Here is a 27,728-nt window from a genome sequence, read left to right as displayed (position 1 = left end):
TTTCAAAGTAACCACAGTAATTCTGATTGGCACTGAAAAATGGCAGCAACAAGATAAAGTAGTGGCAAAAAAAATGAATTATCATGTTGTTCTTCACGAGTTATATAACACCTTATTTCTTTCTTCGTTTTATTTACAATCTGATCTGAATATTATTCAACTACGTTTGCTGTTTGCCAGTATTTGCAGAACTATTTTCATGGAAAATTTTTATGTACACTTTACTCCCAAACTCTTTGTGTTGGCAATATACCATTTCACCTGGCAAGGCATACAAGATATAAAGAGCCATTCCTGCTTCCTAGTGCTAGAAGATATTAAATCATAAGTTTGCTGCTGACACCCCTCTGATATGCAATACATTTTCAATACAAATTTTCAGACAAATGATCAATCACCTCACAACTCAGCGGACTTTAAGGATTCGCAGATTATTTCAATACTAACTTACCCAGATGCTGAAAAACAGTAGCAAGGATGACCGAGTCACAGAAATTAAAACTAGTGACATACTGACAAATATGCTAATCCGCATTAACAGTTCTGTTTGTGTTTGCTCTGGGAGATAAAAAGCATTACAACTAATGACAGCATCAGCCTTATCAACAACGTCCAGAGAAGCAACAAAATACTCGGATAGCTGTTGGGACAGCTTCTGAAAATAGTTGGCAGAATTCAGACAGAAACTTTTCAAAAAGGGTTGCTGGGGGTTGGGGTTTTTTTGGGACATAGGCTGATCTCCTGACCTGCAAGACCCCCGCCAGAAGCAAACCGATTGCTCTGTCAAGACCATCCTTCAAAACGATGCGCGGAAACGACAATGAAAAGCATGCAAATTAACTGAAGGTTTTAGAAACTTCAAAAAGATTCAAATTTAATTCCAGGCTATTTGGAAGAAGCGAAGGGAGGAAGGAGCTGGGGAACGAGGCAGAAATTAACTTTTGAGAATTGTTTCACATAGTCATAGGAAGAAGAAGAAGAAATTGGAAGGAAAGGCTGAGGCTATGCTAGAGTGAATTTAACATGCTTTAACATATTTCTGCTTTCATTTGTTTTATGCTCGGGGAATAGTGAGAACAGACAGCTACAATGGATGTTATTTAAATACAAAGCAGAGAGCAAATCCTAGTGGCATGCCTGTTGAAAAAGGAAGGAAAAATGCCAGTTCTCAATTACATGTTCACATTGGTCAAGTCTACGTACAAAATAGTTTACACAACACCCCAATGTTGCCTGCACATATTTCTGTAGCCAGAGAGCAAGCCAACAGTAGAACTACTTTGTCTGGGAGACTCCCAATGCCTGGAGAGCTCTGCCTCCAGGGTCTGGCTTCCACCACACTCTTCACTGACCCAAACTTGGCAATGAAGTCTTGAGTATCAGCATGCACTCATGAAGAATTTCCTAAACTTCTTAAAAGTAGCATTTTTTTTTCTTGTGTTGGGGTTGATGCCAAGAAAACCAGCAAGGATTGGATTAGTTTAAGTACATATGCAAATGTAACTAACATAATGGCTGCAAGAGATTAAGGCGGCCAAACTCGCTGATATGTAACTGGGAATGGATGCTTCTCTCATTTTCCCAACAGCTCCCCTCCCAACAGGAAGGGTTAGAATAGAATAGACTAGTTCAGTTGGAAGGGACCTACAACAATCATCTAGTCCAACTGCCTGGACAGTTCAGGGCTGACCAAAAGTTAAAGCAAATTACTAAGGGCATTGTCCAAATGCCTCTTAAACACTGACAGGCTCAGGGAATTGATCACCTCTTTAGGAAGCCTGTTCCAGTGTTTGACCACCCTCTCGGTATGTTCTGGAGTATATTTTGGAGACTCAGGTTGCCTGAAGGCATCGTCTAGTGTTTTACACTGCAATCCAGTACCAGGTATGGTCCGCTGTTCCCCACAACAGAGAATCTGACTGTTCTGCTGCATCTTTTCCGTGCCTCCCCTTGAAACAACAAAGCTGCACTTGTTAGGAACATTTTAAAATATTTTTGCCCTTACATATCAAGATGCAGCACTCTCGCAGGCTTAAAAGAAGAAAGAAAAAAAAAAAAAAAAGGGGTTTCTAGGACTGCAAGGCACATGTAACTCCTGTATCATTAGCCCCCAGTGGAAGCCTTGTGAATACGCATCAATGGGAAATTGGTACTTCCCGCACATCGCATCCAATGGACAGCAATGAGATAACGCTGCTGCTCACTACATCGTGTGCCTATGTCATGGCATGCATGGATGAAACTTCAGTCCACAGTTCTCCTCCAGAGTACATCCACCTTTTCTTAACTTCTCATAATGCCCATTTAAATGGTGTTAATTCAGTCCAGAGAACATAAACCCACCATTTTGCCACTGAGGCATGGCTTTGCAGTATGAGAAAAGCTAGAAAGCATCACTCGGTTTTCACTCCAGAAAGCTGTTGCTGTCCCTATACTTGAGTTTCAGTATGTTATTAATATGCAATTAACTGATTAATCTAACACTTCAATTTCACAGAAAGACGATGACTGTCATGTAAAGCACAGTATTTCGATGTCACCAAAAGTGGGCAGTTCTATTAGATACATGATTCCAGTTCCCCAGCTCAAGCATTTGTTCTACCATGTATAAATTAAGTGAAGCAGATTTATTTGCAGTATAAAGTACTGCAACATGTATTAATTGACTGAAGCAGATTTATTATGCGCTAGACAAACAGGCAGATTTGAAAACAGCCTTTTAAGACAACGGAAGTATGTGTAATAATCCCAATATCAAAGCAAGATTTATAGTGGAAAACTATATAATAAAATACATCTAAGAACAGAACAAAATCTTAAAGTCTTTTTCCTACCCTGTGCAAATGAATAACATTTCTGAATTTAATTCATACCTATACAAAGGACCCATACAAAATCTCATTGACACTGAATTCCTACTAGAAAATTTTAAACAAGACATAAGTGGTGTGTAAGTCACTCTTCTCCCATTAAAAATTACAATATTACACCGAAGAGAATGGAATGTCCTTAGGACAATATAAAAAACTGCAACTCCATTTCCCCCTATTTTTATCAGCAGTTTAAATTCTTCAGTAATCTGACCTTGAATGTAACAGACAAGTGAAAGGCAGTCCTGACCATTTTAACCCTAACCACGTTTTGCACAGGGACAGAATAAGAGCATCTCTCTGCGTAGAAGTCCTAGTCAAGCTACTTGAAGGCAGACAGATGGCGGACATCCCAAGGTGAGTGCAACTCTATCGTTTTTCTCCTCCTTTCATTTTGCGCAGTACTCACTACAGCATTTGTGTGAAATAATTTTATATCCACAGGTTATATAGCTTTCTGATTTAGAAGAAAGGGAAAAAAAAAAGAAGGAAAGAACACAAATCTTCCTTTGCCAGGTAAAACCAATACCAAAAAAGCAACCACCAAAAAAAGTTGTGGAAGTTGTTTTGAGATACTTTGCTTCATTAATTTTTGAACTCTGTGTTCAGCGAAGACCGGAGGATGAACTTCAACGGGAACCCCCTGCCTAGTTGTTTGCACACAAGCAGAAGAAATACACCATGTGCCAAAACCCCCAACTGTATCTTGGCCAAGAGCAAGTCCCGTTTCTCCAGCTATTGGTTTCACAGGTATCTAGCACAGGCTATCCCTGCAGTGCAAATAACAAGAAGAAAATTCACTTTACACCACCGAGAACAAGCTCTCCATGTCTCAACAGCAAAAGGTGTGCACCCCACCACGTTAAGTACTGCCTTTGCTGCAGAGCAGGAATTTTTGTTTAGTGTGTAGAAGGTGCAGGGCTCAGCTGGCCTCCTGCAGAATCATCATGCAGCTTCTCACAGCAAAGGCACAAAGCATTACCTGCTAGAGCAGTGCCAGTCACCAGTACCTGGGGCAATTCCTACAGGACTTGCTCATCAGGGTGTCCTGAAGGCTGTGTGTAACACACAAGCTCTTACCTGAAGTCCACAAAATTCCAAGCAGAGGAAAGGAGAGGAAGGGAGGGATGATGGCATTCATGCACGGGCACGGATGCTTTTGAGTGAAACAAGAGAAAGGTTAATCACAGCCAGAAAGCCATTGGTACTTTAAAAGCTACTGCAACAAAGTCCCATTTTGTAGCTAATAATGATTTGGATGAAGTTCGAACTCTTGTTCCGCACTTCAAAAAAGCAACGTTTTTTTTGGCCACTTGTCAAAAATACGTTGCCTTCTTGGCTGTAGTCTGGGGAGTCCATTTTCCTTATGAGACAAGTCAACTGAGTGCAAGTGCTTAGGACATATCTACCCAGGTTTTAACCCCAGCTTCTGAACTTGGGGGCATGTGGTTTTCTTCTTAAAGCATATTTGATACTAGTACTGCTGTAGCCTGGTGGTACTTCTGTGCAGGAAATCGCCATTTCTGGGATTCAAACACCCATTTGGACCCAAAGGTATATAACAAAGTAGTAACAAAGATATTCTCAAATTCAACAACAGGCAGAAACCTCATTTAGACTGGAGAAGTCACCAGCTCCACCCTGTCCAGAGAAGCCCTCAGTATCAAAGGAAAGATAAAAACAGCCAGCTTCATAACATGCATAATCACTTCTTAACTTCCATAAAGCAATAAATGCCAAAATACAGGTACAAATTTCTGAACATTAATGGATTCCCAGACTGATGGGAAGTGCTGGGTGGGAGGACCCAGCGGAGCCAGTGAAAGGTTCAGCCCATCCAGAGAGCAGGGCCAAGGCTTTTGGAAATGGATAATGATTTTGCCCAACTCCACCATGGGATGACTGAAGCACAAAGCCTGCTGGAGAAGCCCCAGAAACCCTTAGGTCAGTAGTTTTTTTTTTTTCCCCTTTGAATTATGTTGCCCCCTTTCCAGATCATAAATCAGCCACCTTGGCAACCTGCAGAAGCCAGGCAGAGGGCTAGGCAGCAACATCTGCGTCAGAGGCCTCATAACAGCTTCTATTTCACTGATAGACACATCATGAACGCTCGGCACAGACGTCTGGCAGGTGCCCTCACCTGCAAGTGCATGGAGGTTGGCACGCACACTTAAGGGACAAAGAAAGCCGAGTCACCAGGACCACAAATGTGGCCATCACTCCCCGGCAGCCAGATGCCTTCTGCAACTGCTCCGTGCTCCTACCTTTGCCTGGTGCTGCGAGGCACCGACAGCTAAAAACAGCTTGGTTTGCACTCATTTCTGTTGTCAGCTGGATTATGCAGGAGCGTTTATAGACAGCTCAGCACCCTCTCTCCTGCCCCCCACCCTGCCCCCCAAAGCCACTGCACACACTCTCAAGCATGCTCCCAGGAAGAAAAAGTCGCCATTTCTGGAGCATGTACTATGTTTGCAAAGGATTGATTAATCCCAACTATCTCTCTTCATCTTTGCATCTACCCATTTGTCTTTTTGTCTCCAGTTGTCTCTCAGTCTTTTTTTCAGTTACAAAACTGGAAGTTTCTGCTTTTTTGGAAACTTGCTGCCTGGAAATGTACCTGGAGGTAGTGTATACAATTGTGCTTACTCCTTATATTATTACTGGAGTGCCAGGGTCCAAATACTTCTTGGCATCCTTTAACCCTAAATGCTCATTTGATCAATAAATAAAAGAATCTAGTAGCTTAGCTGAAGTAGAAAATAAATATTAGCAGACATCAAAATGTCTTTAGCTTTCAAATATATAAATCTACTGATGTATTGACCTCTCCAAACTGCAAGGACGTTTAACCAAAATGTTGAATTAAAAAGAAAATAACCAAACCCTTATTCTATGGCCCTTATTCTATTATTTACACATGAAAATGAAAGGTAACATGCCTGCCTATCCCTCTTTGATTCACTTACATCCTACAATGCATTTTAGGCATGTTCATGTAATCCTGCAGTTTTCTTACAGTATCTCAAGAGGTTACTTCAACTGTTTTCTGGGGGTGCTCCCACCCAGGGAGACGCAAGCGACGGGTTTTCTAGATAGACTTTCCAAAGGAGGAAATAAAGAGAACCTAATGCACTGCAGATCTCCGTCCTCCAGTGCAGACATCATTTCATAAACACCAGAGGCTGAGTGGTCATTACTCAAAATCCAGACCAGTAATAGAACACATAACATGACTTAAAAAACACAAAAAGGAGAATTGACTTGTACCTGTTTCATGAGCTGAGAAACGCAGCCACATCTAGCCCTCAGTTTCATGACAGCTAATAAAAGTGCAAGAGCTGAGCTAAAGACCACTTCTGTGTTTTGGGACGTGTCTATTTACAGCCTGATTTTGTAGTTCCCTGAAGGAGACCAGAGCTCCAGAACGGGAAAGCAAAGCCATTCACCCTCTGGGCACAGGCAAAGTCTGGGCTGGCTACGTGATGCCTCTCTGGCAACTCCAGACCAGCATCTCTAGCCCATTCCACCCTCTTCAAATACAACTGGTGCCCAACACAGGGTGAAGCGAGGGCACTTCTTTTAAGTAACTACACCGAGATCCTGAGGGAATTCCAGCTGTGCAGATCAGAAGCATGCAGTTCAGTGTGGCTCCCTCCGTTGCGCACGGGGGCAGTGGTAGAGCTGCAGCCCCCCACCTTCACTGCTAAAACCATCTTGGAAATGCTCTGGGAAGACTGTCCATCTGGTGGGGAGAAAAGGAGGCTTTTACGAGAGCAGTGAGTAATAGAAAAGCCACGTGAGGGCTGTCATTAGAGTCACACAAACTCGCGCACTTAGGCGAGGAGGCTGGAGAAAACCACGTGGCACGGAGCAAACTGGGAAGGGCTGGTCCTCAGAGGCACTGGCAAAGGAGGACCAACAGCTCTGCAGCACAGGGCTCCTCCAACTGGGCTTTTGCAGCCAGATGCTGTCCTCAGCACAGGTCTGTGGAGCCAAAAATGAAGATTAGGAGCCCCACTCCCAATTTTGTCTGTACCAGCAGCTTGCTGACCACCCGATGAGTGACAAAGAAGAGGTGGGCCAGCAGCAGTCAGGCTGGTCACAAATCAGGCTGTGGTATAAAAACCCAGCGCCCACTTCCTACATTCTCCATGGCCTTTTGATGGAAACAAGCAACACCACCCATTTTCATACCACAAATTACTTCCATGTTTTCTGTGAGCCCACCAGAGGGGAATTCCTGTGTCTGCTCGCTCCCCAGTCCTGCCTCCTGCTCCTCTGGTTTCCATCTAAAAATGGAGATAATTATACTTGTCTCTCTCCGATATGTTTTTCCTACTGCAAATAAAAATGCGCAACATTCACTCAAAGGCTTCGGAGCTTCTGATGAGCGGGATCTGAGCTTTCACTATGCAAAGGCATCCCTTCTCAGGGGGTATTAGCTTTGTACTTCATAGCCAAGATGGCCTTCATTAATTTAAGTGGTATAAAAAGAAAACGTGTTTAAGAAAATAATGTGGAATCAAATAATATACTGGAAATCCTTCCCAAATTTCATTATGAATAGTTTTTAAGTTAGTGGATAATTTTTTAATCCAATGTATCATATTTAATGTTCTACCAAGGCAAATCCATAGATACCCCCATCTCTTTATGTTTCTTCCTCTGTTACCGTAATATACTGGGTCACGTGTGGCTGCTGTTTATTTTAACTTTGCAAAATTGATCCCAGCTTCATATTTTTGAGAAAGATTGGTCCATTTTGGTACACTTCCAGAATAAATCCTGCCTGTTCTTTTAAAGTGGGATAGACTCTTGACATACCACCATTGTGACTGTGGAAGGCATTTCTGGCACGCGTAATGAGTGATTGACTTCCCTGCTTGTTTTCATAGTGATAAATATGCGCTACCATTAGGCGGGAAAACAAAGTATTCCCAAAAAATCTCTGCTAAGCACATTTTGGAGCTAACGGGTTAGTATAGATACATCATGCTCTCTTTCTGTGCTAAGAGGTATTTGATTCCGTGAAATTCACTCACTCCCACATAATTTAAACTGCCAAAGTAGAACACTGTATTTTCCCTTTTCTGCCCGTGTAAAAAGAGCAAGCAATCTTGCCAAGGTTAACTATACAATCTTGTTAGGTTTCTACAGATTTCATTAATGCCTCATAAAAGAGAATCAATAAAACTCCTTACATGCCTATATAAAAAATGACCTTTCGATTTACTTTTTCAGATACGGGAAAAAAGAAATGTAATCAATAAACATCAAAACTTCTCTGATGAGAGCTCCTGCAACGGGGAGTTTAGATTAAGAATTCTCCAGAGAAGTTATGCTCCTGCTCTGAACTCCTTCCTCAGGGACTGTTCCGAGCCTATTGGAGAACTTTAGTGGGACTACTCATTTTAGGCCACAACCTTGCAAAGCTGCATATTAGAGGCGTGGGATTACTCACACGCTGAAACACAGACGCTTGCAGAAGTGTCGTCACACTTCAAAGGTTAACAGGACCACTCATGAGAGAAAGGGCTTTTACAGAACTGTGCCTTTACGCCCATTTATGCTTCAAATTCTCCTTTGACATTTTTCCACAGGTATGAAACCCCACAGTGCTTGAACTGACTTTGTTGGTTCCTTCTGTGTAATTTACAGCTTAGGGGACGCAGCAAGCACACCAAAATGACACCTATCTCAGCATCCCAACAGGACAGTCACTGATAACAAATGGCTCTGCCCTGGCAGCAGCGTTAGCACTCAAAACAAGGGCCTGATGCATGGCCTTTTCACCGAGACTTTCCATTTATTTTGTTCCAAATTCCTCACTCAGACAGTTTATGGGATCCCATTTTATGTTGTCTTTGGGTTTTACAGTTTCCTCTTGTATTCGAAGATAATAACGACCCTCTGATATCTTTTTCTAGTGCCTAGATGGACCAATTCAGAAAATTGTTGTAAGTGCTCCACACCCACTTCTGCAAGATTTCTCAGGTGTGTAAGAACAGACTCACATTAAAAAAAAAAAACCAACACACAAACAAACCAACAAACCAAATGACAACAACATCAAGAGACAACCTGGTGGCAATATTAATTTTTTGTCTTGTTTTTAAAGCACCTCTGTAATTTAATATGCCTCATAGCCACAGTGTCATAGATAGTTCATATTGATAATGACACATTTATTTAAAAAAAAAAATAAAAACCAAAACAACAAACCACCAACCCCCAAAAACCAACTTAAATTCATGTGACTTTTCTTTTGGTTTTCAGGGAGTTCTTCATCCCTGCTTGCCTCAGCTCATACCGAATTGTCTTCCAGCCTGAACTGGGTATCCTGAGATCTTTTCCAAAGCAGCATTTACCGCTTCAAACATTTCTCCAGCATTTCACTATGGGCACCTGCTGCTGGCAATTCCCGGCCTGTCTCCCAACCACTTCCCCTGTTTTGTGTCAGGGCCTCATTCAGTCCACTCGACTGCAAACAACCACCGGTGAGAGAGGACTGCGCGGCTCCCCGTGGTCACGAGGCAGGACCCGTCTGCTATGAGCGTGCCGGTGTCCTAACAAAATGGAGCCGTTTCTTTATCACCATCTTCCCTTTCTTGCCTCAAGGAGCATCATGCATAACATGCTTTGGTAACCTATAAACAGACAGCCTGCACGCATCTGTGTCTGTTTTGTGGTTTTGAAGTGGCTAGTGAATACATACTACTCTGCTCCCCAAAATATATTTTTTCTTTAGCTGGAGGATCAAAACACCATCTTTCTCCAGCCTCGAATTCCACAGATAAGTTTGTTCCCATCCCCAGTTTTCAGGCAAGAGAGAAGAATGTTTAGTCTATACCTTTTGTTTATAAACATGTATTTTGAGGGAAAGAGGACCTTTAACTTCTTTATATGGTGTAATATTTGTCTTACCACCCAGGGAAATAAAAATAAATACTGTAGTGTATTCAAAACCCTTAATTCTCCAAATAAATGTATTTTTCCACTGTTTCTAATTAATATTTGAAACTGCTAATCCTAACAGGTGAATTTTGTGATGTTTTAATTTTCCATTGCCTACTTTGAGAGAAGACAATGAGGAAAATCAAGCGTTATTTTTGGTTTTGTAAATACCCTCTAAGACAATCAAAAATGACCAGCCATTGCCATAGCTAGGAAGACGGCCTTGGTGGTACAGAGACCTGCTGGGAAAAGTTCATCTCAGGTTTTGACCAGAAGTAGGGTGGTGTTCTGAGAACAAACAACTGCAGAGAGCAGGGCAATGTGAACATACAGCCTTTTCATTTTAATTACTTAGTCTTTGCAAAGGTTTTGCATCCGTGGGGTGGTGGGTGGCTGCAAAAACTTCCAAAGAAAAATTTCTTTTGAAAAAATGAAAAGCCCCAAACGACTAGTAGTCATAAACCAGCATTTTACCCAATAATTGCCATTCTAGATGCCTATCTTTTCTTTAGGCCCTCTTAACTGGGACAAGATCTTGTAAAGATACATTTTCCTCTTCATTTTAGTGGCAAAGAATCTCTTTGTTACCACAGGGATCGCTCTCTGATGTATTTTGCAGTGTCTGCTCCTTTTTTTCCCATTTTTTTTTTTTTAAAGCGTTCTTAGAGTCATGGAAATTTTTTCAGTCCAAACAGACGAGATAGAAATCTCTCCACCATGAAAACAGTCTTACAGAAATCCTAACTGTTAACAACCCTCAGCTGGTGCAGGACCGAGGCACTCGCTGAACTCAGGGGAGCTGTGCTGGTTTACACAAAATGAGAGGCTCAGCTGCAAACACATTTTGTGAAGGCTTCTTCCACTTAGAAACTTCACCTATCTGAGCATAATCAGAAGTTTCCAAACCTAGAGTCTGTGGGCTGAAATGTATTAGGAACAGATGGGGCCAAGTGGCATACACAATTTACCTGTGCACCTAAATACAGTTATATGTATATTTATAAACATATATAAATATAATAAACATAAAATAAACCAGCTGGTATCCACTTCCTTGCTAATCAAAACATGTCTGGCCTTCTCGAATTTCAGACCAAAATTGCTACAACTACTTGGTTTTCATACACGCAAGTCATACCTGGTGGCCCTCAAGTCATGAAAACTCAGTGCTGCACAAATTCTCGTGAATATGTTAACTCATGCTGCCGATTAGACAATGTCAGCAGCTGAAATCTAAAGGTCACATCACCTAATATGAAAAAACCCAGCATTTGATAAACAACCCAGAGCACAAGTCAGAAGAACTGACTTTTGAAGGCTGGGCTACTGTCAGGTAAGCTCTTTACCCTTGCAGGTAAGTGCATCTTCCCAAACAATATTTCATGGTCCACACACACTTTCTTGGCAAGAGACTTGCACGAGCCTTTAAGCTGGGTTTGTGGGAAGGAAGCATGTAGGCTTACATAAGCTATTTCAGTCCAGAAATTCCTTGTGGTTAGGTAATTATATATACTAATAACTTCCCAATGACAGTGTCTGGATGCAGCCTGCACGTACACATCACAAAGCAATTTAATATCGTTCATGCCCTGCAATGTTCTCAACCAACAACTCACTCTTCAGTGCAAGTTCTCGTACTACGGAAAACTAAGAATTGAGACTTCAGCTTTCCAGAACCAAAGTACTGCACTCGGGAACCCCAGTGATCTCTCTGGAGGCAACAACCTGCTACGTATTTTATAGTAACACCTTTGCAAGTCATAGCTATGTATCCCTAGGCGCCCGCAGGATGGTCACAGGGATAGTTTATACTGATCGCAAGTATCAAGTGACACCACATGTTGTTATACTGATCAAAATATACTGATGTATCTTAAAATACTGACCACCTAAAAGCAAGGCAAAGTTAGGTGAAATCTGATCATTAAACAGTATGATGGTTTTTTTTGTGGGTGGTGGGTTTTTTTTGGTTTTTTTTTTTTGTGTGTTTTTTTGTTTGTTTGGTGGTTTGTTTTTTTTTTTTTTTTTTTAAGGACTGCCTCAAGCAAAACCTTTCCTGGTGTATTTGTTTTCTAATATGCACAAGTGATAATAAATTTGCCAGTATTTGTATTTATTTTTCAGATGCTGTTCCAGAAAACAAGCAATACAACAGTTCTTACCTTGCACTGTGGGTAAGAGTTACTTTGCTCAAACAAATTAAACTTTAGTAGCCAACAAAAAGTAATCAATAGTGGTTTAAGATTAATTTTGACCTTACAGGCCATGTGGCAAATACAATTCCCCGCTAATGCACTTCCATGGAAGTGCTAAAGTCCACGGCTAAAAACAAGGAACTTTGACAAGAGCAACCAGACTTTCTTTCTTTTGATGTACATAGAGAAGAAACAGAAAAAGAAGCAAATACAGCAGAAACTCCTTACTTTTTTTTTTTTTGTTGATTAAGAGCGCTTTTCAGAACTTGGGAGTCAGAAATGCATTTGCATAAGCCCGGCAAATTCCAAAATGCCTTGATATAACAGCAGAAACCGTGGAAAAATCATGTTAAAGTCAGACATATCCCCAAGAGCTGAAACAATCAGAATAACCCAAAGTTTTGCTCGATAAAGGCTTTTGCTTGCACAAATGACAGCATGCAATCATTTACTGTCCTTAACTAACTGCAGAAAATATTAATGGCAGCCTAGTGTGCCAGCTTTGCCACGGATCTTCATCTGCCTCCTACAAAACCAAGACTCTCCTGAGGCACTTAAAGTGCTTTTCCCCTGCTCCAGCATGGGTCCTTCCCACAGGCTGCAGTCCCTCTGGATAAACCTGCTCCAGCCTGGGCTCTCCCAGGGCTGCAGGGGGATCTCATCCCCAGCATCTGGAGCCTCTCCTCCTTCTCCTCAGAGGGGCCACCCCTGCAGACCCTGCTGCCAAGGCCTGGGCACCTGCACCCGAGGGCAGGGGAGCAGCAAGACACCCCCTCAAGGAGGTAGGAAAAAGAAAAATCTCCTCCTGCAACATTTCCCAACGTTATCACCTACCTAATAACAATTTTCAGTTGTGGTTTTGATTTTGGGCAGTGGGGTCCTATGCTTGAGAGGCTCATGGTTCAGAGGAGACAGCATTCGTGAAGCAGCCTGGTGTATTTTTGAAGACTAAATTTCTTCAGAGAATGCAATGGGCAAAACATTTGAAAATTTACGTTAACTTCAGTGAGGGAATCCAACTACAGAACGAGAGCGGGGGAAAAAAAAATAATTCCCCAAAATGAACATTTTTCAAATTTGTCTTTCAAAACAGTACTCTCATTACTTTATTTCTTTTTTTGATTTTTGAGATTAAAGAACATTCCCAAGTAAACAAAAATTACAAAATGTTTTGTTTTGCACAACTGATTTTTTAAGGTCTTTGTTTGGGGCAGGGGAAAATGACTTGAGGGATGGTTATAAATCTTCTCTCGAAATTTCAAGGCCTTCTGCTGAACTGGACAAACTACACGCCCAGTCCTAACTCAAAGACAGTTTAGTAGCCTCATGCAATCCCAAATATTCTGCAGTAGACAGACTATTGGTCTCCTTTTCCTCTTTCTATTTAAACACAGGCTTAAAGCCTTCCCAGAAAGGGGGATCCCAGCACTTAGCACCGCCTCGTAGGTGCCCCAGCACGCCACTGGCTCCCCGCCACCTTTGGTTTCACAGCCCTTTGGGCGCCTGAATTCGCCGCATAACCAGCTGCTTCTAACAGTTTTACACACGTGTTTCAGGCTTCGTATACAATATACAGACATCCAGACAGATAAAAATAGTAAAACTTTTGAGAAGACAAAGAGTATTGGCACTGCAATGCCTTTTCCAATGAAAAATATTCACGGCTGCATTAGAGCAATTGTCCCGCACCAATGTGAACAGCGTCATTTTTTTAGCTCCAGCATAATTCATTTACATAATTCTCCTAGCGCACAAATGTGTATATATTTACTTTTTATAATCAAATACAATAATGATTTTTTTAATTTTCAGGCAAAGCAGTAAAAGAGATTAGGAAAGAACATATGGGAAAAGTGACTTTCAACCTATGTTTCAGCCTTAAAACCCAAAAGTGGATTCAGTATTACAATGAAAGCACTCTAAGTATATTGTGAAATATTTACAGCTGTTATTACTGCCTGGTTGATGTGTGCCAGAGACCAGATTATTCAGACTGGTTTCACAAGCAATATGTTAGTAAACAGGATTTTGTTTGGTAATTATATTAAACATGTCCATATAAGCTTGGAATTAATTACAAACAGTATTTTACTGTACTTGATAAAAGCACTAAGCAGCAAGAACTAATGATGGCAAAAAGGTCTTCTCTCATTTTCAATAAAGCTTTCCATGTGAAAATCCGTCAACATGAAAAAGTTACCGCTTGTAATTAAAACCAGGCTTTAGTTCAGTAATATGTTTACATGTTATGTTCCAGAAGAGGAAAAAAAAAAATGCAATTGAATTACCCTCCTTAAACCCTGTCGTTCGCAAACACACGATCTGCTCTGGGCACGCTACTGATGTCAATTCCTTCTGCTTGGGAAGACAAAAAATTCCAGTTCAGCCTCATGACACACTCGAGAGTTTTGTACCACCAACACAGTTTGTTGAGAGTTTAAGTGAGCCCTCCAGATGTGTCTGCAGGATTTTTGCAGTGGGCATGTCTACCCACATCAGGCATTTAAGCTCTCCTCCTGTCAGTACTTGTATGAGGTTTCACTAATGGACGGATAATAGCAAAGAGGAGGCGGAGGAGGTTACAGTAATACTTCACCGTACTTGGGAGCACATCAGTAAGCGACTAATCACCCCTCTGCTTCCAGCTCTCACATTAACTTACTAAGCGACCCTTCGCCTGTCTCCACAATGGCTTTATAGCACAAGATCTGTTTTCAAAGCAGACTTCAAAGTGACTTTTCAGAATTAGACTGCTTGCCAAACTGGGTGCTAAACCGTGCTTCGGTGGGTCCCAAGACTGCAGCAGTAGGACCTCAGTCTGCCTGTTGCTTTCAAAGATGAATAACAAGTTTGTCACCTGTCACGCTGCTCTTTACCAAGCGCACACCATTTTTTCACCGTACTTCTCAACCCTCTTTTTGATACACCAAGATGGGTACATGCTATTTGCTGTGCCAACGGTTAACTAGAATTAAAGGCCATAGGCGTGCAAACACTATCCTGACAAGTTTAAATGTTTTCACACTGCTGTAATGAGACCTATTTCCTAAATAGCCAGCAAATAACCCTTTTTTTTCCATGGCAACCCAATGCTCCACATGACAAAGCATCTTACTGACTTCAGTAGAAACTTTTCTTGAACAAGGTCATAATGTATTTAATGATAACAAACCAAGCAGATAAGCAGCTCTGTGGTTCTCCTGTGTTACAAAAGCCTGTACACCAGATTTGCTCATGTAGCTTTAATTCAGAAACCTGACACACTCTGCTTTTCTTGTAACCATTTTCGTTTCTTGTGAATGCAACCAGATGGCAACTTCAGTTTGACTTCAGTTCTCCCTACTTTAATGCAAACTCTTTATCTTCCTACTATCAGATGACATTTGCTTTCCTTAATGTACATAGTTTTAGAAAAATTACAGAAGTGCTATTGCTGCATTACATGAAAAATTCCAATGTACATTTAGCTGACATAGCATCAGCTGCTGTTTAAACTGGGCTTAGCTAATGGACTTTTAATGTCAGTGGGGTTATGTGCAGTTACTGGCTATTAGCAAGAATGGGCCCTTTCTATAAAAATCACTTTTCCTCAAGTGTGTTGTTTGAACATTCCTTCCTCTGATTTAGTGACTGTCACCAAATACAAAACAAATGCAAGGACGCTGGAATCTACTGTTATCTTTAAAGCCAACTTAACCTCAGCCCGGCCTCCACGAGTGAAATATGTGTTCTGCATTGGTACTAGCGGATATAAAACTTTAAAGACAAAAGACCAAATTTTCCTTGTCTTGCTCCGGTGAGTAAATCCCCAGCGATCCAGTGAAACTAACCAGACAGAAAGCAAAATTTGATCGAAGTACCACCATCAATTGATTTCCCTAAGAGAAAGGATCTTTGCAATCAAACCAAGTTACTCATAAAATCAGCTCATCAGTAAAACAGAGCAGATGAATAGTCCACGCAATATCACTTTGTCATTTTAATTTACTTTTCCTTGCAAATGTTTCTTACAAATGCAAAAGTAAGACTTTCCTCTAGAGACTGCAAAACGATAGAAAAGTTTACGAAGCAAGTAAGTAAATTAGAACTTTTTTTTTAAAAAAAAAGGAGGTTTTATCTAATAGCTATCTTTACTACACAGAATTAATATATAACACTTAGCAAAAAAAGTTTTTAAAAAATTTCCATACAGAAATAGTGCAGGACAAGCAAAGGACAAAAGCTAGGAAGAGCGGAACAATTTTGCCTTTTCCAGTGCTTGTGAAAGGCACATGGCACTGAAGCAGGATAACAACTGCTTTTGTTACCAGCTACCAGACTGCATTTCTAACTCAAACCTTCAAAGACCATGCTTTTAGTAGTAGAGGTCTTCAGTTAAGAAACAACTGATTGCTGAGGCAGGAAATTGCCACACATTTCTACGTAATAGATATTTACATGGATATCTGCCTACAGGTGGTGACATTTGGCTGTCAGTGTTCTTACATGAAACAACGTGACAAAACCCAAGAGAAAAAACATCTACCTGGAAGAATCTTGCCAACGCGTTTTGAAGTGAGGCTCTGCGTTAATCTCGCTGCAGCAAAGAGCCACATCACTACACATAAGGGAAATGGAAAGCCAGAAAATTATTCAAATTACTGAGCTTAAAAAACAAAACATCACCGAAAAAACTTGCCAGCAAAAAAGGCAAGATCAAGGTCCATCGATCCTGAAGTCTCACTCTACTGTGTCGATATATTTTTAACACAGAACCAGAACAGCTTCTGATGTGTGCTGGCTTGAAAATTAATGGAGCTATACTTGTTGGTGGTCATAACCTGGCCTTGTGTAGTGTAAGTCTATCCTTGGTACAAACACTAGGGATTTAAAAAAACAAAAGGAAACCGATAGTAAACTGACACGTCCCTGAACCAAGAAGGCACTGAACCTTCTATAGGTACAAACTTTCTAGTTATTTAGGGACTAAGAAATCAGGAACTTTCTATTTGCTGCAGCACGGCTATTTTACATGAGGAAGAGAAGGAAAGCCAGCGCTCGCATTCTTGCCAGCAGAGATCTGCTGCCTAAGAAGATCGCTGCATTTTATTTGAGCAAGAAACGAAAAAAAGTTACCTTCAGAAACTGGTGAGGAAGCAGAAAGGAAGTCCCTAAAGCTATGTTTGCCATGTCTGCATGAAAGGAATTTTTAATGGGGATGAAGACTTGCCAAAAACTAGTGCAGCTTTGGGGCCAAAAAGCTCAGAGCAAGGAATACTAGTATTTCATGGGCCAATTCAGAGAGATTTTCAGTGAACAATACTGGAACAAGGGCACATTCACCACCATTTAATTACAGCCCCATCCCTTAACTGGACAGACTTCTAGTTTCCATAATCGACTCTGATTCTCAGTTTGACAGGGGAAGCTTTGTCTCCTCCTAGTTGACAGCCCCACTAAGTTTTGTCCTAATCCTAAAATAAAAGCTTGAGCAGCAGAGCTTTCTCTATAATCTCATCTGGCCACAGACAACCGGAAATTTCAGGCTGGACACCTCACGGTTACCCTGTTAGCCCTGGCTATTCACCACTGGTCACAGCCGCTCAGCTTTGGTGTGCCCAGAGCTGCAGGGGAACCAGGTGGATGCATGAAGTTGTTGATGTAGGGAGAGGCGAGAGGAATACGTCTGTGCTAACTCCGTGAGCAACTGGCAAAACTAGGAGATATATTAATGAAAGAGAAAGTTAATTCAGAGTAAGGCAGTGTGCATGTCTGTACTCTGAATTACTCCCGGTAATTACCTGCGCTACAGTCAGTGTAGGTAAATCCAATGCATATGAGACCAGAATTAGTCTCGCTTGCTATCCTGTCCCACTTCTTATTCCTCGATTTCGGTATGACTGAACTGCAATTAACCTCATTCAGTGAGACCATATTATTATTGTCGCTCACTATGTAAACTTTCCAGTAAAAACACATATGTTGGGACTGGATAAGACAAGCGACGTATTTAAACAATAAATACAGCACATCATAAAAGTGCAGCAATTCATGCTGCAGCCATTAACTTAGCAAATTTATGGTTGGAAGCTAGCTCTCCAAGAAGCTTTGAATTACTAATAATCCCGTGGTGATCACTTTTCAGTGTTTGACGTGAAATGGACTAAATTCAAGCAAAGAAATGCCCGGGGAGCAACTATCCGTTCAAAGAAGTTTCCAAAACGGCTGCGATAGTCAACCTCTTTTGACAGATCATTCAAGGCTTACTTGCACGTTTCCTTCTATCTAGCTGATGAAATCCAAGATTTCTCAAACAATCACGTCCAGCACTCGGGGGACCAAGAAAAACTTAAGCTTTTTCTTTTTCTCAAAGGATACACCGTTAATCCACAGAGCTTAACATTTCAACCTCTCACTCAATATGAGTCTAAGAAAGAAAGCTACTTTACTTCTTGAAAATAACCAAAAAGGGATTGGCAGGAGCTACCCAACAAGAAAATGTTCAGCTGTTGCCAGGCCAGTAAAACCTATCCAAGCTCCTTAGCATTATTGTTGATAATGTTACCTCAACAAGAGAAAAAAAGATACTGATTTAATTGCCTTGGCAACCTCATAGCTTTTATGACTCGTAAGGCAACAGGGTCCTTTGGAGCATAAGTTGTTCATTCAGATGAATGAAGTACAGTTGAATAAGGTAGTCCTGAATTGCAGATTAAGCCCAAACAAAACAAAACAACCCAAGGCAGTGATCCTTATTCCATTTACAACAGTGCTGCAGTCATCTGCTGGATCCGCTCTTGCTCCCTCTATATTTGGGATAACACTGTGGATTTCACCGGATGACGCGAATCCTCACAAACCGCCTGCCACTGTGAAGTCAGAGCTTCCAGGAAGCATTCCTATTTCTGAGGAACAGCATATGGGTTTCCTTCATCTTTTATGCCTTTTTCTAGCTATCAGCATATATAAAGAAACCACCAGCGAGCCACAACAAATTCAACATTGGGAAAGCACACGAGAGCCTTCAATGTAGCACTCCTTCCATGGCATCCATCTTTGGGATTGTCAGACAGGAAGGAGGATGGACTGGAGCACCAAACCCAGTCTCGGGTGCTCAGCAGCCTTGAGTTCACGTTTTGGCTTCCTTATACATTTGCTCTGCACCCTTCGGCAATTCCGCTTATATCTCTCCACCAAATAGAGATAAATACAGCTGTCCTCCCGGTCCAGCAAGATGGATTAAAGATTAAACAGCTAATGCAACGTGACAAATGAGAACCTCCCATTGTCTCTAGCAACAAGAACATGTATCCTAAAGATGCAACTGCAGATGTCCCCCATGGGAGGTATCACCAGCTGAGATGAGCACGCACAGCTTCTTGGCGGCCTCTTCCTGTCCTGCCTGCGTAGGACTCATAATGAAGGAAAGGGAGAATCTGGGGAGGCACCGATGCACTGCAGCATCACATACTGACACAGGGGATCTCCCTGCCTTGATGGGATAATTGTGCCGTCACGCAAACTAGAGCAGCACTGCTTGGTTTTGGGGAAAAGCGAAGGTACTTACCTAAATCCAGCATTGCCTGCCCTCCCCCGGCAGCATTAAGGGCATGTCTGGCACCACTAAGAGAATCTGAGTATCTCAATCTGCATCACAGTAAAATCAGTTTGATATAAAAAAAATTAAAAAATAAAAAAAGAAGAGCGCAAGACCAAGAAATTTCTGTAAATATATGCCTTAACCAGTGCTTAACCAGGACTGTAAGTCAAGTTTAATAGTAAGGTTTTTCACTAGGCAGGTTGAAATGTATGGAAAAATTAAGTGGAAATTAAAACTGTTATTGGCGGAAGACTTTACAACTTCTAACTTTTTCGTTTTCACTGAAAACCTAACAGATTTTCAGAGAGCATAAATGCAAAAAGTTTGGCCAGTGAGGTAAATATTTGAAGCTTTATTGACCTTTTCACTAAAATAACTTAATCTTTTCTTGTTTTTATTAAGGTTTCTTGGTTTTTTTCCAACCTCCCCCCAGCAAATAAACAAAAAGGACTCTTCCCCCCCCCCCCCCCCCCCAAAAAATTTTCCATGTTGATGAGAAGGACATTATTAAATGAAATGAAGCTTTGCATGAAGCTTTTCTTCCCCAGCCCAAAGTTTTAGATAATAATATGCCAGGCTATAAAGGGACTCCCTAAAACCTGGCATTTGATGAATTAGGAGGAAATCCCATGTTTCCTGCTTAACGTACATGTGATTTGGGATGGAGTTATAAAAGCAAACAGGAAGTTGTTCTAACGATGACTACCTAGGGGGAAAGCCACATACAAGCATCTCTGAGGTTACTGAAAGCTGGGAAAACCTCTGGCAGCTCTGGCCCACTGCGCCTTACTCCTGCGTGTTGTTTGTATGAGCAGAGCCAGCCTTGAGGAAAGCAACTGGAACGCAACTGCACTTTGGGGCTTTCTTTTACCTTCTCTGGCTAGCGTGCACGCCCACGGCTTGCAGTCAGTTTTATGCCACATCCTTACCCGAGAAAGACAAATCTAAATACAAAACCCACAGCCAATGCTCTGCAAAACATTTAAGCAGACCTCTCACAAAAACAATGACAATACTAAATAAATCCTCTCCCCATCACACTGCTGAGTTTGGGGTCAGAGTATCTGCAGACGATCCCATTAATTTAAACACAGGGAAACAAAGTATGTGCAAAATTAAGGGGAATTGTATTGTTCCTGTTTGTTTGACAGAAGCTTCTTTACAACCATTTCCCTTTTGAGCATAATTTCAAATGCTTGCTTACAAATGATGCAAATTAAGTCTTGCTTCGGATACAGTTTGCCTCCCAGAAGACTTAATACCATTTCTTTCTGATCGCCTCTTGGATAATGTTATGACGGAAAGCTCCAGGGGCGCCTGCTCCTGAGACTGGACTCTACCGAGCACACGCAATAAATCACTTAAAACACCACCATCCCTTCAGTCCTTGGAAGCAGTTAGTGCTGAACTGCGCCCCTGCACAACATTATTCTGCTGGTGTGTTGATGGAGGTTGTAGCCAGCTGGAAAACCGCTGCTCGTCCCATTCCTCGCATTTAATCCTTGACTTACACTTTCAAAGCTTGCGCTGGTTTATACCTCCAAGTCAAACGTGAAAGCGAAGATGGCTAATGAAAACGACAGGCGATGTAATTACTGCTTTATTGGCACCGATGCCAAGATCGCTGCCTGCTAAACTTGAATACCTCCACTGGGTGGCTAACAAGATGTGCACTTCACAAACTAACACAACCTTCTCCCCACTCAAAAGGGAGGAAAGAGGGAAGAGGAAAGGGAATATCATTTTTTCCTATTGTGACATATATATAGTTTCACGAAACACATTGCATAGGCAGAGCACCCACGATTAAATTAACCTGTATTTCAAAGATAGATAGCCTCCAGTGACACGTTTTCAAAGACAAACCAGTGATCTGAACATTTGAGACTCACGTTGAGTCAAATCCTCTTTGTCTGAACTGCAGCAAACTCTGCTACTTAGAGAAATACAAATTTACCTAGGAATTCCCCTTTGTGATAGCAATTAAAACATATTTTTCTGATAAGCTGCAAAAGTCACTTTTGTGCCTTTTTCCAGAAAAAGTAACCAGAACCGATTCCTCAAAAGTCCAATGATTTAAAATCCAGTAAGACACCTGAAAGCAACAAACATAGCCATAGGCTATAGAATGGGTTACTCCAAACAAGATTACTTAGCTGGTAGCCCAAAATAAATGGAGCTTCACTTTTCAAAGTACAGCTCTCCTTAGGATTTTCCATATACACAAAACTGGTCGTATATTGTACAGAAATACTCAATTGTTATCCTAGTCAGCCTGAGCCCCTCTCACCTTCCATAGGAACCAATATTGCTCTGTATCCTAGTCAAATGAACTGGACAGACTGTGCCTCAAAACATCACTCTTCAACTTGCACAAAAAAAAAAAAAAAAATCAAGATATTTACTTGAAAATGTCTAATAAATATAATCCACATTTTCTCTTCTGTTGCTGCACAGACCAGCTATGGAACTGATTTGCCCAGCCTTGGCATAGAGCTGTATTCCTGTTTTTGGAAAATTAAATTAGAAAAATCTTTTTAATATGGTTAATGCTGTTTCCTGTTTCTGAGTTTGGATGTCACACACAAAGCTAGTCCCAAAATATAGTGAATAACCAGGGTTTTAAGGCCATTACCAAAGGAAAAAAAAAAAAAAGAAGAAGAAAAAAGTTGTGTGATGAATGATCCACATAAAATGGTTAAGCATAAATATGCAGGATGACTGTGGAAATGTTCAGATACATTCAGGCATTCTTACTGTACAGAGGAATAAACGACACTGACAGTAATGCTGAAAAGCCATCAGAAGGGGGCTGTATTTGATGTATATACTTTTTTTTCCCCACTGTTTCAACCGGCTGCTAGAGACTGGAGACAGAGGAAAAGCAGCCCAGATTCTGGCTCCCATGTTCCCAGGGAGGAATCCCTCCTCCACAGACAGGTCCCGACACTTCATTTTAATCCTGCTTAAATTGCACCTCAGTCAGCAAAAGAAACCTAGAGGCTGCTTTGCTTTCATTGAAGCCCCCTGCAGTCCTACAATGCTAGCCGGGGCCAGTGTGGGCTACCGCATCCAACCCAAACTCACCACCACCACTGAAATCTGCCAGAGCACATCACTTTAAAAAAAATAAGTGTTCCAAGTGGGTTTATCCATTCACAATGAAATACTCCTTGGCCCTTGCTTTACTAATACAAATACTATTACACCCACATGATCAAATACAAGCAGTCCACTGATGCATTAGGATAATTAAGTCCTTTTCCCCCCTTTTTTCAAGAAGATGCATTTAGGTATTTAATTAAGAAGTGCACCCCCAAAAGGTTAGTACATTCACATGTTATATTTCCCTTTTTCCACACCAAGCATTTTCAAACTGCTGCTGTTGCTAATACAGACTATGCTGGGGCAAGACAAATATCTCTTCAAACACTTTCAACGCCTAGAGACTGGGAGGGAAGTAGGGAAGTGCAACAGCTGAAACTCAGTCTCTGCTGACCGAAGAGTCGAAGGAAAAGTTGCTCCTATGGGAGATCGCACTGAAATGCCAGGCAGGGGTAGGTGCTCGGGCCCAGGGGTGGTTGCTCTTTCTACCACAGTTTGGGACTTTTGAGTTCTCCTTCTGATGTAGCTTATCGTAAAGGTATAATGAATGCAGTGGATGTCAGATCAGGGTTGATTCTGGCTTGATAATCGCTCTGGCCCCATTCACCCCACTTGGAGAATTAAGGGCTGTCTCTATCATTGTGGCCGTTTCCTGTTCTCTCCTGATAACAGCGGAAAAATACTTAGACAGCCTCAGATAAGAAATGCTAATAAAACAAAAAGTGTATTTAGCTCTGCTGAAAAGCTCACTGCAGGATGCTGAGATCCAGTGATACAAATCTCTCTACCAGGGAGTGGGGGGGTTGATCCAACAACTACTCAGTTAATAAATTTTCAACGAGGCAATGGAAAAGGAAAGCATGAAAGCAGAAGCCCCAGCAGTGCTCACAGCCTCTTTAGCCTGCTTCAAAAGATAAAGATGGTTGGGAAATAGAGAAGAGAAGAAAAGCGAAACAAGAAATAATACTAGCAGCAAGTACTGGAAAAAATGCACACATCCTCTTTCCCTTCCCCATCCTCCCCTTTGTAAATCCTAACTATGTGTTTGCTGTATGAAGACACCACTTTAAGTTTTTTTCTCCTTTTCAAGGTATCACACAGGAAGACTGAAGTTTTTTTTCACAATTAAAACCAAATCAGCTAGCTCCAGACCTACTGAAAAACAGAAGACCTAGACCAGGTTTGGAGTGTAACTTCCCCGTGTCCTATTTCTGTTGCTCTCAAAGGAATGCAACTGAAAAGACTAGAGGGGTGTTTCCATTTAGAAGGAGACAGACTGAACGGAGCATGACTTTTGAGAAAGAGGATGGCGTCCGAATCATTTCAGCGTTCGTGCGTTTTTGGAAACGTATAAATAAAACAGAAGGAAAACTTTGCCCGGTGCTATATTATGAGAAAACTTCCTGAAGAGGGCATAGTTAAACTGTTGATTCATTGCCTCGCTGAAGCGCCACATACACACACATGAAGATCCCCGCCACAAACACCAATGAGAAAATCCCTCAGCTCTGGGAAAGATGCCAAAACCAGGTCTGCACCCAAATTCTGTGCCTGGTCCCAGCAAATGTGAAATAAAAATAAAAGCACACATGGAAAAAGGAGTCCAAGATGAGTGACTATATCCCAACCACATTCCCTGGATTTTCCACTCTGTTGTGAAAGTCTGTCACACGCTGCATAAGGCAAAGCGCTGCTGAAGAGCTCTCTGTCCCTTTGTAGGTAGGTGAGCATGCCAGTGTCCTGGGACGGGTCCCACACGTGTGCCGCCCTTCACAGCGCCTTCACAGGGGAGAGGGCCTGGCTCCTCTCCCCTCACGACATTTCTGCCCCACAGTGCTGTGTTACGGAGGGTCTGCGTGGAAAGGAGAAACCATCTGAAAGCGTGGGCTGTGCCCTGTGGCACCGAGATGTGCGCTCTGAAACAGCAGAACGCAGGGGTCCTCTCTTCCCCGCTCAGGCCATCTGTCACGCAAATTACCCGTGTCCTGCCGGCAGGGCAGGCAGACGCCTTTCTGCTCCGGGCCCAACTATCCGAGAGGATCGTTCCTCTTCGACACCCCCCCATTCTACACAGACAGCTATATACCCACCGATATCTAGGTCTACATGCACATGGTACTATTAAACTTAAAATACATAACATCAAACCTGTCTTATCTCAAACATGAAACTGACCGGTGAAAGGAAACCCTGGTATGCAAGACACAGAAGTGTGACATGATGCATAAGGGATTTTTGTACTCTCATTCTCTGCTACCTCCTTTTCATGACCAGGTTTCTGATCTTCCTGCAAGACAAATGCCTGGTATGGGCCAGGGAATGTGACTCTGAGGACGGAGTAAGTATCAGTGGGAAATGGATTAGCACCATTACATGTACAGACATGATGAACGGTGCGTCCAGCCCACCGGCAGCAAGACTACAGTTCCCAAAAGCCTGCCAGGGGCACCAGGAGTCAGAGCAACCAGCACCGCTCGCCTGTCAGAAAGGCCATGAAGGAGCGTGCTTTGTAATGTCTGGGTGAGAGCACAGGGTCAGATCTGTGCAGTCATCTCAAGTGCCTCTCCACAGAGATGATGGGAGAAAACGAAGCATTCTTCCACTTGCATTATGCTAACAACTCCAAATCAAAGCTTTGGGGCATATTATTACTTCTTGGTAGCGTATATGGAAAAAAAACACACCAAAAAACCAAACGCAACACAGTGTCTAAAATTCCTTTCCTCTTGCTAACTGTATAACCAGGATTTCTAAGTGCTTTAATGAACCCGCACATCCATGCTATGCACAGCTCTGCCCACATGCAGAAGCAACCTCTTTCTCTCTCAAGTGCTGAGGAGGTTGTAGAAAAGTATTTCCCAGCAAAAGCCACCCATTTCCACTTTAGGTCTAACTCCTGGGAAGAGAGGAGAAAAGCACCGAGAAAGTTTATCCGGCATCAGCTCGCAGAAGAAAAAGCCCCCTGCTGTGGCTGTCTGCCGGGTGGGTGACACACTGAGCCAAGGCTCTTTGTGATGCTCTCAAGACATCGCTAAACACGGTCTGAGAAGCAAAACATTTTCACTTGGAAAGGAGAATTTATACACGGGCTACAGGGAAAACAGATCTAGATGTACTCCACAACCTCCGACAAGGGAGGGGGAAAAAGAAAAAAAAAAAAAGCTTAAACACAGAAAAACGGTAACTCCCTTCGAGTCTATCATGTTTTAGGCACGAAGAGGAGGGCGTGGGGGGAGACGGGGAACTCACGATGACCGTCGCCTGCAGAGCCCCGGGGCACGGCTGTGCCGCTGCAGAGGGACGCCCGGCCCGCACCTGCCTTTCCCACGCACCTCGCCAGCCCTCCGGGGCGCACCGGCGCCGCTCCCCGCCGGCCGGAGGGCTACCAGCGGGGCTCCTGCAGCCCAATGCCCCCCTCCGGCCTCGGTGCCCAGCTTGAGGACGGAGTGCGGGGAAACGCCTGTCCCGACCGGGCTCAGCAACGACAGACCCGAGTCGGCGGGGGCGACCGGAGCCCCCCCGACCCCGCCAGGGACCATGCATGCGGGGGAATGCGCTACTTGCATACGGACACACAGTAAAAAAGAAATAAAAAAAAAATCACGGAGTAAACTCGCATTTTCAGCCCGCACCCAGAGGATGCCCCGGCCCCTCTCCCTCCATCCCCTGCCTTACCTTGCGCCGCGGAGCCGGGGCGGCTGGCCCCCAGGACGGCCAGGGCGGGGAGCACCACGGTCTGCAGCAGGTATCCCAGTCCCAGCCCGCAGCGGGCCGCCGTCCCCTCCAGCCCCTTCCCCATGTCCGGGGCAGGCAGCGGAGTCGCGCAGAGCAGCGGAGCTTTGCTGTGCCGCCTCTGCCTCCACCGGCCCCGTCCCACCACCAGGCGCGGAGGGGCGCGGAGCGGCGCGGAGCCCCCGCGAGGCGCTCAGGCTGCGCGGGGGGCGGCGGGGCGAGGGGCAGCGCTCGTAGCGGGGGGGTAGGGGCGCTGCATGGCCCCGCGGAGGGGCGCGGAGCGGCGCGGAGCCCGGCGGAGCGCTGCCTTCTTCCCGCGGGCGGCTCGGCGCGGCTGCCTCCACCCCAGGGGTGGGCGGGGGCCGGAGCCGGGGCTGGGGCTGGGGAGAGGGGGCTGCGCCGGCCGTCTGCGATAAAATGCGAGCCGGAGCGAGGAGCAGACCCAGAGGGAAGGGGGCGGGGGAGGCTGGGAGCCACCCGCTGCAGAACCGGCCCCCTTTCGCCTCCCCCGCCCGCGCCCCCTGCGCGCACACCCGCGGGCACACTCGCACGCAGATGCTAGTGCACACGCACAAACACATACACACACACACACACACACACACACACACACATATCCCCCACGGGAGAAGCCTCGGCAGCCGGGGCTGCGCTGGCCGGACGCCGCTGCACCCGTGGCTCTCTCGTCCCCCGCCACCGTCCCCGTGGGCATGACACCCCCGCACACCTGCGGGGCTCTGGGGGGCTGGGGCCGTCCTTTAGGGAGCCACAAAATGCAGGGCGGAGGAGCCCTGTGCCGGCCGGGGGGCACCCGTCTGCTCCCACAAGCAGCAGGCAGGGGAGCCAGGGGGAGGGAGAGGCAGTACCAGGAGGGATGTTGGGGAACCCCCCATCCCTGGGGAACATCTCCCCATTTGCTTCCCAGGGTTTCTCTCTTAAGGCTGGGGTCACTCCCTGACAGACCTTACCCTCCCAGCCTCCTTACACCCCCAAAAAGCTCTCCCCTGGCCTCTGTCTTCAGCATGTGCCCACCAAATCCCACCAAGTGGGATGGCAGTGCCCACATCTCAGGTTTGCCACTCAACCAGGGCTCACTTGGATTTTGCTGTTGCTTTCTGGGACTTGTTTTGGGATATATATTTTTTTGTTTGTGTTTGTTTTTTTTTACACTGCCTTTCCCTTTGCAGAGCCCAGGCAGGCTGTCCCTGGCGGTGACCAGACGGACCCAGCTACTCGCACACCGGGCTTTTCCAACGCCAGGAGGCTGCAGCCCCACAGCCCTCCCCAAGCCAT

At 43.7% G+C, this 27,728-nt stretch overlaps 1 protein-coding gene across 2 annotated transcripts in view; it reads right to left on the bottom strand.

Moving 5' to 3' along the window:
* The window catches only part of UNC5C (unc-5 netrin receptor C), a 261,374-nt gene extending 234,432 nt beyond the window's left edge, over window positions 1–26,942 (bottom strand). For both annotated transcript variants that reach the window (XM_074589517.1, XM_074589518.1), the window contains exon 1: window positions 26,379–26,942. In XM_074589517.1, the coding sequence (XP_074445618.1) occupies window positions 26,379–26,502 (124 nt within the window). In that variant the 5' untranslated portion in view covers window positions 26,503–26,942. The remainder of the gene's footprint in view (window positions 1–26,378) is intronic.
* Between the last annotated feature and the right edge of the window lie 786 nt (window positions 26,943–27,728).

Source organism: Larus michahellis, chromosome 5 (genome assembly GCF_964199755.1).
Source record: "Larus michahellis chromosome 5, bLarMic1.1, whole genome shotgun sequence".
Classification (NCBI taxonomy): domain Eukaryota; kingdom Metazoa; phylum Chordata; class Aves; order Charadriiformes; family Laridae; genus Larus; species Larus michahellis.
Note: the sequence above shows the minus strand (reverse complement) of the source record. Positions and strands in the feature narration are given on the sequence as shown.